At 39.6% G+C, this 12,031-nt stretch overlaps 1 protein-coding gene across 8 annotated transcripts in view; it reads right to left on the reverse strand.

Annotated features, from left to right (window-relative positions):
• nid2a (nidogen 2a (osteonidogen)) overlaps positions 1-12,031 on the reverse strand; it is a 48,584-nt gene that overhangs the window by 31,803 nt on the left and 4,750 nt on the right. For all 8 annotated transcript variants that reach the window (XM_044345343.1, XM_044345348.1, XM_044345347.1 and 5 more), the window contains exons 2-4: positions 8,816-9,048; positions 7,364-7,558; positions 6,799-6,909 (exon numbers count right to left, since the gene is read on the reverse strand). In XM_044345343.1, coding sequence (XP_044201278.1) covers positions 6,799-6,909; positions 7,364-7,558; positions 8,816-9,022 — 513 coding nt within the window. In that variant the 5' untranslated portion in view covers positions 9,023-9,048. The remainder of the gene's footprint in view (positions 1-6,798; positions 6,910-7,363; positions 7,559-8,815; positions 9,049-12,031) is intronic.

Raw genomic sequence — 12,031 nt, forward strand, 5'->3', positions numbered from 1 at the left:
TGGCTCTAGATTCATACTTACCCACAAATATGAGAATGGGTTATTATGTAACTCTCAGCAAGAAAGTGATAACCATTTCCCAAAATGTCAAACTATGTTTTTGAGGTGTCTTCTCCATCCCTCCTCTATCTGTGTGGTCATTTGCTGTGTGTGTGTCTGTGTGTTAGCGAAGTAGTGTTGGTGTACTTTACAGACTCACAGCTGGAAGACAACAAATTGCAGCCAACGCACATCAAAGACTTTCAGACAGTGTGTAGCTCAGTATGTATGTGTGTGCTTTGACAATCCCCCCCCCACCTCCCTCCACCACCACCACCACCCACCCACACACACACACACACACACACACACACAACCCTCAACCTCCCCACAGGCATTTTGTCACACCTTTTTTTTTTTTTTTTTTTTTTTTTTTTTTTTTTAAAGGAGTGTCCTCACACACACTGACCAGACACAGACATTAATCGTCTCCGGGAACGACAAATGTTTGTTAGGTAGTAATATTAGTCTGCTGCACAGTGGGGAGGTTTGAGAGTCTGAAAATAAACAAGAAGAAAACACATTTCTGATGTGCTGGATATTCTGTATAAAGGTGCTCTTTTTTGTTGAGTTTTGTGTCTGTTTTACAAGCCCCCTGGTTGGCCTGTTAGGACATGCGTGATTACTATTCTTAAGTCTCAGCCCGTTAAACCTCAGTTCTGTCCCCTCTCTGCGACCACCTGTGTGTTAATGCAGCACAATTCCCTATTCAGCTGCTCTCTTTTACGTATTCTTCTGTATATGGAACGTTTTCTTTACTTCCTGTATACCAGGGAGTCTTTCCCAAGCTGCTGTGCTGAGGTGCTGATGAAATCATTATTTAATCTACAAAGTTGTTTGACATAAATACTTATAGACTTCTTAAATGTGTCAGTATGGTCAAGTTGCAAGTCGGATGGTCGAACAGCTTCAGAAACCACCTCCGCCAACACCTTTGCAACGTCAGAATTTAGAAACCAACAATCCGACATCTACCACCACTTCTCAGAGCCACTGCCCCAGTGTGTGACTTCTCTTTTCATTTTTTACACAACCAATAATGTCACTTTTCTTGTGTACAACCAAGTGTGACAATATGAATGCCTTCCAGGAAAGACTGTGCGCCATTATCCTCGTACTTAAACAAACATCATACATCTCTTTGACATCAGGCTTTTGTGTGGTCATTCGAAACAGCTATAAACGTTTTTGTCTTGAAGTAGTTTGTTTCGAGCGTACCCCAGCCTTAACTCTACGACCAAGCAACCCCCAACCTTTATTGTCAATGCTTATATAACTGTTTTGCAAAGCCTCAGTTTTTTTTTTTTTGGGGGGGGGGGGGGGGGGGTTATGCTAACCTGACATGGAGCATGACTGTATACATTTTACTGGCTTAAAGGGAAACTTTGGTATTTTTCAATCTGAACCCTATTTTCCCATCTCTTTGTGTCTAAGTTACTAATGGGGACAATTTTTGAAATTGGTCTAGTATTGAGCGAAAAATGCTTCAGCCTGCAGCTGCGAAACAGGCTGTAATGTAATCTGATGGGGCAATAACACCCCATCAATGTACATCCACTAAAAGTGCTTGATTTTGGAAAGGACCATACAGAGAAATAAAATGTTTTCCTGTACCTTTCGCTCCATCTGGCCTGTTTGTTATTATGTCTAACCAAGTCTAACTGAAAGACATGTCTCATTTTGAGTGTGTGGAGGAGTTTGTTGTTTGTTGTGTTGGAGTACAGAAAGCGTAGCTCAGCATTATCTAAAAGATTTTCAAAGTCATGGTTGAATATTCAGCTGATTTTGATAATAACTAAACTTTTGTGAGATTTCAGATCAAGACTTCTCCTTTAGCGAGACTTGGTTAGACACAACGACACAACAGACCGGATCAAGCGTAAGGTAAAGAACAATGTTTTGTTACTCTTTATGGTCCTTTCCATAATGTTGTCAGACACTTATAATAAAAATCTGAGCCTGTCAGTGGCAAAAACAAGCACTTTTAGTGTTACATTGACGTACACTGACGGATGCAATTGCCCCAGCGGATTACATTACAGCCCATCTCTCAGCTGCTGGCTGAAGCGCTCTCACTCAATATTGGACCAATTTCAAAAATTATTGTCCACATTAGTCACTCAGACATAAAAAGATGGGAAAATAGGGTCCAGTTTGAAAAATACCCAAGTTTCCCTTTAATGTAGACATACTGTAATACACACTATTCAGGAAATACATATATATGGTGGAAATATAAGTTGGTCTATAGACTTTATGGTCAACACTTAATATTTTTACAGTAAACTCATAAGGAATCTATTAAAGGTCTTTTCTTTTCCCAACTTTTGCAGCTACCTTTGTGTACCCTACAGCAGCTGTAAACATGTATCAGATGTGGAATAAATTCTGAGTAAATTGCTCAGAAAGCTGTTTAGCCAAAGACTTTTATTTCTAAACAGTCACACATTAGCACCTGTGGAACCAGATTATTCATTCAAGTTCCCTGTATTGTTTACTTTAGTTTTTAACATATTTTAGTCTTGTTTGGTCTTGTTAAGTATTTGTTTATTTATTAGTCCAGTTTACTCCTCCATAAAGAAGTTTAGTCTACTTTGCCATATAACTTCAGCTGAAGATAATTTAATTGACTTCTCATGTCATCTGCGTTTTGTATAAAAGACTCAACATACTATAACAAATGTTCTGAATCACGTTATGATTATCTAAAGCTGGATCCCACTCTGTGCAGTCTGGGACATCCCGAGGAAGAAAGAGACATGCGGAGGGGGAGACACACAGAAAGAGGGATGTCAGAGTGAATGTGCTACACTTGTTTGTTGGTTGCTGGTTTTTCAGTTCGTTGGCCGCAGCACAGCTGCAAACAAGCAGAGAGAGACAGAGAGCAGCTGCAGTCCAGTTGCCAGTCTCACCAGAGTGCTACAAACGGAACTGCCTACAGCGTGGGAACTGGCACACACACACGCACACACACACACACACACAAACACACACACACACAGGCTTGTGGCCAGGAACAGTCAGTATTTTGCTGTTGTCATATGAAAACCTCTGTTCCAGTTTTTTTAACTTTCCTGTTATAACTTCAGCTGCACTCAAATGGATCCCCTGCTCTTCTAAGGTTTGAGGAAATTGTACAACTTCAGGGCTTATGAAACCATTTTGATCAACTTAACAGCATATGGTGGGTAAAACCATAGCTGCTTTTCTTAGATCCTGAAGGGTTTGTGAACATGAATATCTTTTCCGCAACAAACCAGAAATTAAAAAACCATGACTGTACTAGTAATTAGTAAAGCCATCAGGATCCCAAGTCTCAGTTTTGTGCCAAGTTAACTTCATGTGTACTCCAAGTCTCATAAAATCATCTTCATTTTAGTGGCTATTATGCAGCTGTATATCTATATGGCACACCCTTTTGTTTCTGGTTGAGGTGTAGACTATCAGCTCAATGGTCCCATGTCATCAGGAAGGATTCACATATTATGAAAGCTGAAGTTCAATATGAGTCTGCTTTGAACTAGGATGAACATATTTCAAGGGATGCCCCCTGTGTCACTGCAAGGGAGCCCCCAGAAACAACAAATAACACTAATAGAAACAATGGTTCCTATTGTGCTACAGAAAAAAGAGAGAAGAGTAGAAAAGAGACAAAAAGAAAAGAGGCCAGAGGAAGAGAAGTTAAAAAATATAATGAAAGGCAAGGGCCGAATCCAACAGAGGAGTCCATTTATTCATTAATTCAGCCTCATCTGACCTTGTCCAGCAAATCACAGTGGACACGTGACATACTGTTCATCCTACACATTCCTTTTCACACATGTAGCTTTGAGGAGAGCCTGAGCACAAAACAGACAAACTGGTGTACTGTGGTCATATGTAAAATCCCATTCTGAGGCCAAATCCACAACAGTAACTGTCTCTGTAATATAGTGTATATTGTAAGGCATGGCACTCTTGTTGAAGGTTAGATGACAGAGCCAAGCTAGCTGTTTCTCCATGTTTCCAGTATTTATGCTAAGCTAAGCGAATCGGCTGCCGGCTGTAGCTTCATATTTAGTGTTAATAGTCTGTAATACTGAACATGCTGGTTTCTACAGTTCGATTAGCATCAGATTATTACTCCAGAGTCCTCAAAGCCATTGTGTTCCACAAAAACAAATGCTGCTTAAACAGAATAGTTTTGGAAAATTCACTTTTTGCTTTCTTGACAAGAATTAGATGAGAAAATTGATACCACTCTCCTGTCTGTATGTTAAATACAAAACTAGAGCTAGCAGCTGATTAGCTTTGTTTAGCATAAAGACGTTCCAGCACGTAACTCCCCATAAAACCCCAAATTGTAGTTTTTTACATTTCGGCTTTTGTATGGGTTAAACAAACAAGATATAACATGCTAGTTTAAAGGTGTTGGTAGTTGGAATTTTTAACTTTGGAGTGAGCTGTTGCTCTGTGTCCAGTCTTCATGCTAAGCTTAGCTAAGCTTTGCTGTGTATAGTGTCATATTTAGAGTCGTTGTTGAACTCTCAGAGAGAAAGCGAATGAGTTTACTTCCCAAAATGTCCAAAAAAGAAGTGTGTGAACATAAACAACCTCCGTGCAAAGCCAGAAACTGGAAAATTAAGATTTTAATCTCGTGATAGTATCAGCTATTAATTGAAGGCATACAACTTTTAAATATGCAACTAGTACAGAATGCAAGAGGCTCATGCAGCATTCTGCAGGTAGGAAGTTGATTTCTACTACTTAAAATAATGACATTCGTGGGAGTGGAAGATAAACTGTGTAACAGTGTTCACCAAAATGACAGGTTTCCTCGTGTTATTACTAACAAGCTGCTCAAAGTAAAGCCTGATCAAAACATCTTAAAACATCAACATACAGAAGGCCAGAGTCTCTCTGCAAATGGCTCTGGTCATTAGCAGATTGAGCTCCATGGTGGTAGATACAACAGAGTTTGTGTTTTAGGTTTAAAGTGAAGCAATTACTTTCCAATTATGATAATACCCACTTAAATTTCTTGAAAACACAACCCCACTTATTTAGGGTGTTAACCGTCTCTGCTTTTTCTCCACTGCTCTTCCCATCTCTATATCCGACCCCCAAACACCACAAATTCTGTCCCCTCCCCCCAAACGCTACCCCCCCTCCCGCCCCCCCTCTAATACACATCCTGACAAACACACACACCTCAAGTTAATCAGTTCACACACATACCACTCTACCCCCAGCGCACCCCACCCAGCACCTCTGGCTAATCACTTCAAAGGAAGATGCTATCAGTCCAAAGAGAGACCCACTGAAACAAGTCCAAGCCAAGACCCAGGCTGCTCCAATCTAACAAGCCAGACCCCTTAAATAACGAAACAAATCCCCTCTTAATACATGTAAAAATGTTTTAAAAACAAAGAAGTGGGCACCAGGCTCTAATCAACATTTTGTCGATAGTGGACAGAGATTTGGAAACTTAACATAATTCAGATATTTGAGGCTTAGAAAAGATGTAATCGCAGTTCTGTCCAATTGGCAGCAGTGCAATCAAAATCAGCTGTGGGTATTGAGAAATGCTGTAACAGGTTTAATGTTGTGTATCCCCACTCAACTATTTGAATGTTTAGCTTTCGATCAATCAGGAAGAATAAAGGAAAGCCTAAATGAAACCAGACCATGAGAGGAACAAGGACAAACACAGATGAGAGGGAGGAAGAGACTGAGATCCCCTGGGGTTTTTCCTTAAATCTCCCACTCCCCACTTCATCCCTCCATCTCATATGATACAAACAAGGAACAACAAAGCACTGTCTGATTGATAAGTTCAGTAAGTCCAGCTTTACTTGGCAATTTCCCAAAGTTTAACTCAAACAAACCTTCTACCGCTCCGCTAGATGACCCTGTATTTTTAAGGTTTTCTGAGAGAACTCCTAGGAAACTGTTGGGAAGCAGTTGTAGATTATCTTCTGTGGCTCTCCAAAGTTTGAAAAAAATAACCCTGGTGATGTCATAGTGATGCACACACTTCTTTCTAGGTAACTTCCTGGGAAATTAGCACTACATCCACATTGAGCTAAGACACAGACACTCAGCATTTGCATTTTCCCAAGTTTTGTTGTCTACCCCTAACCCTAACAAAGAGGATGTTGAAAATCTAGCTTTGTTGTCTTTGCACGTGGCTCCTCTTCTTCCAAAATTATGTTCAATCTATAAAGGACAAAATTTGTGAAAAAAGCAATAAATTAGTGAGGAACTGTGAATGATCACCATGGTGAAATTGGGTTGTTGGAGAAGAGTACTTTGATGGTAAACCAAATTATTAACTGGTAACTGGCTGACAAACAAGGGGAGGAAGTAATGTCCAACAGAGCTTGACAGCATGAGTGGTCAAGGCATGTTTGTGTCTACCTGTGTGTGAACTGAAGGAGGGGGATAACGAGTCAGAAGGGGGGTGGGGGGTGGGGGCACTTTGATGACCCTGAAAGATGACCTATGACCCCTTAAAAAGGTTAAGAGGCAGATTAGGAGGGGAACGGGGATTACAAATAGACCCCCCTCCCCAGGCTGATTACAAGTGATGCACAACCTCCAGGAATTTGGGATTGTGTGTCTCCCAAGAATCAAAACTTACTGAGAGATACGCAATGTCAGTGTTTCCTCAAGAAACAAAAACAAATTCTGATAACATGCATGAATTATTGCATGTTTTCATAATTCTGACAAGGCCTCCAGCCCACATCCATCCATCCACACCTCCATCCATCTTACCTTGTTTGAACGTCCAGTGGTTCGTTCCTCATATGCCGCAACGTTCTCCCATGTTGCCACCACAGCATGCGTGGGTGTGAATTTTGCATCAGGGAACCCTCGATGTACTTCCTGGGTGAGTAGATGAATGGATGAATGCATGAATGAGGGAGGGACAGAAGGAGAAAAATAAAAAAGGAAGGAAGGAGAGTGTGCAATGGATTGAACTAATGGATGAAAAAAGGAAGAATCCAGATCTGTAGTTAAGTACAGTGGAACATGTATTTATCTTGACACGTAATTTCAGCTTTTTTTCTATCTTGTTGTAAGACAAGGAAAGTGTGTAAAACAGTGAATTTGAGTGACCTTTAACTCAACTGTCAGAATTCTTCTTGTTTTCAAAAAAATACAGTTTTAAGAGATACTTAGTTATTAGTTTCTTAAATATGACATATTTGTTGCAGTTTCATCACCATGTTTAGACCTATTATGGGAGAAATACCTCTTTTTCTTTACAGAAGTGATTACAAAGTGTCACATTTTTCCTCTTTCAATCTTGATTTTACATTTCACTGGACAGACAGACCTGGGCGACTTTGTTGAGTACACTGGGTATTTCGGTCACCCGGTAGTAAATCTGTCCTCGCTGTCCTTTCTCGTCGCTGGTGTCAATGTCAGCCAGGAACGGGGCCACCACGGGGAAATCCGTGGGGAAGCCATCGTCAACGTATTGTTTTTCCATCAGCAGTTCCTGGGTTGATATGATACCGTTGGTGGCCACCTAAAGAGAGTGAAATCACAAATTAATAATGAGCCCAGCTGCTTAATGATGGCTACCCCTGGTGTGCCTTCAGACCGCCTTGGACCCCTGAATACTTCAAAACCCATCATAAATACCTGCAATCCTCTAGGAAATACCCAAACACCATCATGAACCCATGGAACCTTCTAATGAACCCGTATCCCTTCATAAACCGCTGGAACCTCCTTGGGCACTGTTGGAACCCCCTCATGGACCCCAGGAACCACATAATGAACCCCTAGATTCCCCTCATAAACCACAGGAACCTCCTCAAGGACCTCTGGGGCTCCAACAAAGATCCCCGGGCCTGTTCGCTGATTATGCTTTAGAAACATTCAAACCACATTCAATTGTCACTGACTTTCCTCTTGATATATTACACTGGATAATGGACCATGACACCTTCTGGTCAATGTGTAACAAGTGTTAATGTAAAGCAAGGTTTGCAACACTTGCATTAAACTTCCTACAAGTAGCAACTACAGGATGAAAGTACTGCTTATGTGACTTTTACTTCTAATGTAGTATTGCTACTTTTACCTAAGTGAATTATCTGACTATTTCTTACATCACTGGATTTATTTAAACTAAAAGTTATTACCGGCACAATTTATTCTTAATTGCAAGTCTGTTGACTTTCAACATCTGTTGAGTGCCACAAAATAGATTTTTTACATCAGATATGTTGAGATTTCTTTTCTTCAAAATTAAACATTCTCTGAATGTTTATATTCATGCAGACTCTATGGGGAAAGTATATTTATGTTGGAGCATTTGGATCTATTGAATCTAATACAAACATAACAGGAATAATTTGTGGTAACTTCACTGAACTGTGTAAAGCTGAGACAAACAGATTATAATGAACCAAATGGCCTGTGTTCTCAGTGTCTTGATTGGATTTTCTCCATTCAAACATATTCATAAAATCGCTCCATTTGCCACCACCACTCTACTGTGCAGCTTATTCAACAGCTGCACATATCACCTGCAAAATGTTAACATAAGAAAATAATTTTATGCTTTCATAATCAGGAACTCCTGTGTGAGAATAAAACACCACACCAAACAGAAATGTTAACTTTCCCATTTTCAGCACTACCCTAAATCCCATTCACAACTCTTTATCAGCACTTAAAAGCCTGCACATAACTGTGAATCATACATGTATGCACAGTTATGACCTTTAACATCAATAAGTAGCATGCAAATCAATATCAATAAAGTTCTACTTACATATAGCTGTGAGACAGGGTCGTTGTAGAAGTAGAGGGGTTTGGGCAGGGACAGCACTGGGGAGGTTACATCGTCGCCTACTTCCAAACTTGCATCTCCACTTAAATTGCCATAAGGAAACATATCAGCCCTCTGAATGGCTGTAACCACACACACACTGCAGCACCAGCACAGCAGATACACAGCCAATATTTCCCCTCTCTCCATTGTAGAGCTGGGGTGATTCAGCAGCTCTGCAGTAAGAGAGACCAGAAGGAGAGAGGTACAGATGGACTCAGAGAGAGAAACAGAAAGAGGGAGAAGTCCGACACACTCTTCCTCTCCACTCCACTGAGGCTCTGATACTCTGGAGAGAGGGAGGGAGGAGTTTAGGGGGAGTTCAGGTCCACTGTGATTGGTCACAGGCAGGTTGAGTGACAGCAGGCCAGTGCTTGAGGTAACATCTGGCTTGAATTAAAGAAAAGACAAATAGAGCATTTTTAATCCGGATGTAACTCTATCTGTTTCACAACAATGAAAAAGTCACATTGTATAATTTTTACACACTAACACACACAGCCACCAACACACACACACACACCACCACCAACACACACACACACACACACATAAGAAAACCAGTTTAAATTCTTACATAATTTGAATTTCACTGAAAGACATTTATCAACATGGAAGTGAACTCCATAGGCATAATTGCTTATTATTACTAAAGGTGTCCACATTTAAGTCGAATATGTGTTTAACATTTGCAGTAAATAGTCTAAGTCTAGTTTTTTCTAGTCTATTTTGTTTATTATTAGCACTTCTTATTATGTGTGTTAAATTGTTTTTTTCAATATCATATTATATATTTATTGTTATTTTATGTTATTTCACTTTTCACTATATATTGTATTTATTTATATCATTCACTCATTGAAAGCCATGAATGAAACCCTGAAATACAACCTTGTGTGCCACCTAGTGGCAGTAACAGCATATTGCTGCATCAATTTTCTATAGCATACACAATGTATGCCTGCATTTTGGATTTGAAATCAGACCTGAGACAATTAGTCAGTTAATTGATTCTGTTGATCAAAGAAATCTGCACATGTTTTGGCAATCGATTAATCATTTCAGTCACGTTTTAAGCAAAAATGCCAATCATTCTCTGGTTCCAGCTGCTCAAATGTGAGGATATGCTGATTTTCTCTGCTTTGTATAATTGTAAGTTTTTGTTTTGTTTTGTTTTTTTGGGTGAAACAGTGGAATATTATTGGGTGGCCACATCAGCCAAAAATATGAACTGAATCTAGCTGAGCACATGTTTCACTTCCTGAAGACCAGACTAAAGGCAAAAAGCTCACACGGCTGCAGTACAGGCCTGACAGAGCATTAAATTATAGAACTTAGTGAGTCTACTCTAAGCATTATACACTGTGTAAAGATCACTACAAAGGTTGATTAGGCTATAGAAACAATTATTTTACAACTGTTATAGTAGTACTACAGTATATGAGATAAAAATATATATCACCAAAGTGCAAACATCATTAGGCATACTATTTTTAGGGACTGTATGAAAGTTATTAGGAGGGAAGGGGAAGTCAGAAAACAGAGAGGATATTTTTTCTTTTTCTGTAAGAGACTGGTGATCTGTCCAGGGTATTACGTTCAAGTCCAAAAAAAAAAAAAAACAATGCTGAGGAGGGCCTTGCTTTAAAAAAAAAAAAAAGAAAAAAGAAAAAGAAATATAAAACTCAGCCCCCCTTCCCACTTCAATAATTTATCTACAGTCCCTTACCACAGACACTTTAAGGAGTGAGAAATTTAGTATATTTATTTGAGTTTTTGGGAATGATGTTTGCGCCAATTTTCTGAACAAAGCACTAGAATATGTGCTGTAGTTTAAATCAATCATATCCACCTATAGTCGATGTTTGCACTTACCCAGATGATCCTATAGGGGGAGGCAAAGGCAAGGCTAAGATGATAAAGCACACAGAGCATCACAACAAAATAGGTTTTGGTATGTTAAGGCTGTATTTTCTTCAAAGAGATATTTATAGGTCTGCTGTCTATTATGTCATGCCTGATTCCTTATATTACAATCATTAGCTTAACTAGAAAACCCACACTTCCTCATGTAATCTCAACACTTGAAAGCACTGATTACTGTGCTTTCAACAAACCATGGTATATACATATAAATACACAGCTGATCGCAATTCACACCCTGTCATTTGAAGAGTTTGATCATGACCACCTACAACACAGCAATCAGATCATGTTTTCCTCTCCGGTCATGTTCTGATTATGCCGGTGTGTGATCACAAGCTGCTGAATGACCGGCTTCATTTGTGACATCAGATATTCAACAAAATCAATGAACTCATCAATGATTCAGTCGAGGACCATTAGCTGGAACACACACACACACACACACATTTTTTTTTTTTTTTTACTTTAAGGCGTGACGTCAGAAGTGAAGGCTTTCAGCAGGACTCTGTATACAGTATGTGTGTGTGTTTGTGTGTGTGTGTGTGTGGATTTGTGTGTGGGACAGAAAGAGAGACTAACAATACATACAGCACTTGTCAGCACTTTAACTCATGCCAGGCCCCTAACAAAGGCTGTTTACCAGCAGAGCAGACTATAGGATTTGTGGATTAAGCACTTAATCAATAATTGAATAGCTTCTATATAAAGAGCACAGACAGACAGTGAGGATCACCACTTAAGATGCCTTCTCTTGCATTCTTAATCATCACTTGGATCACCTAGACTCCGGGGTGGTCAGTCAAAAATCTGGATTCAAGCTGAGATTTTAGCTTATGGACTTTTTTATTCAATAAATCAGGTGATTCTGTTTAAAACTATTGTCTGGGACACTTATGAATAAACTTCAAAATGCAACTATTTACATAATGGAGTTTCGACTAACATGAAAGTTACCGCATGAAAGTCACGGAAACAGTTGCTTCTCTAAACATTTGCCATCTGGTATTATTGGTAGGAAAGGAATGGAGAGAAAGAGAAGGAATGGGAAGGAAGGAAATGAAAGAAAAGGAAAGGAAAGGTAAGAAAAAGAAAGCAACTCAAAGGGAAGGAAAGGTATTTTGGTGCTGCAGGGGTAGAGCACAAGGTAAAAGCGGCCCCTGCTCTATGAGGAAACAAATACAGAGTAAGGGTAAAAGGAGAAAGAAGGAGAAATGAATGGATAGATTGAACTAG

The sequence above is a fragment of the Thunnus albacares genome, chromosome 24 (genome assembly GCF_914725855.1).
Source record: "Thunnus albacares chromosome 24, fThuAlb1.1, whole genome shotgun sequence".
Taxonomy (NCBI): Eukaryota; Metazoa; Chordata; class Actinopteri; order Scombriformes; family Scombridae; genus Thunnus; species Thunnus albacares.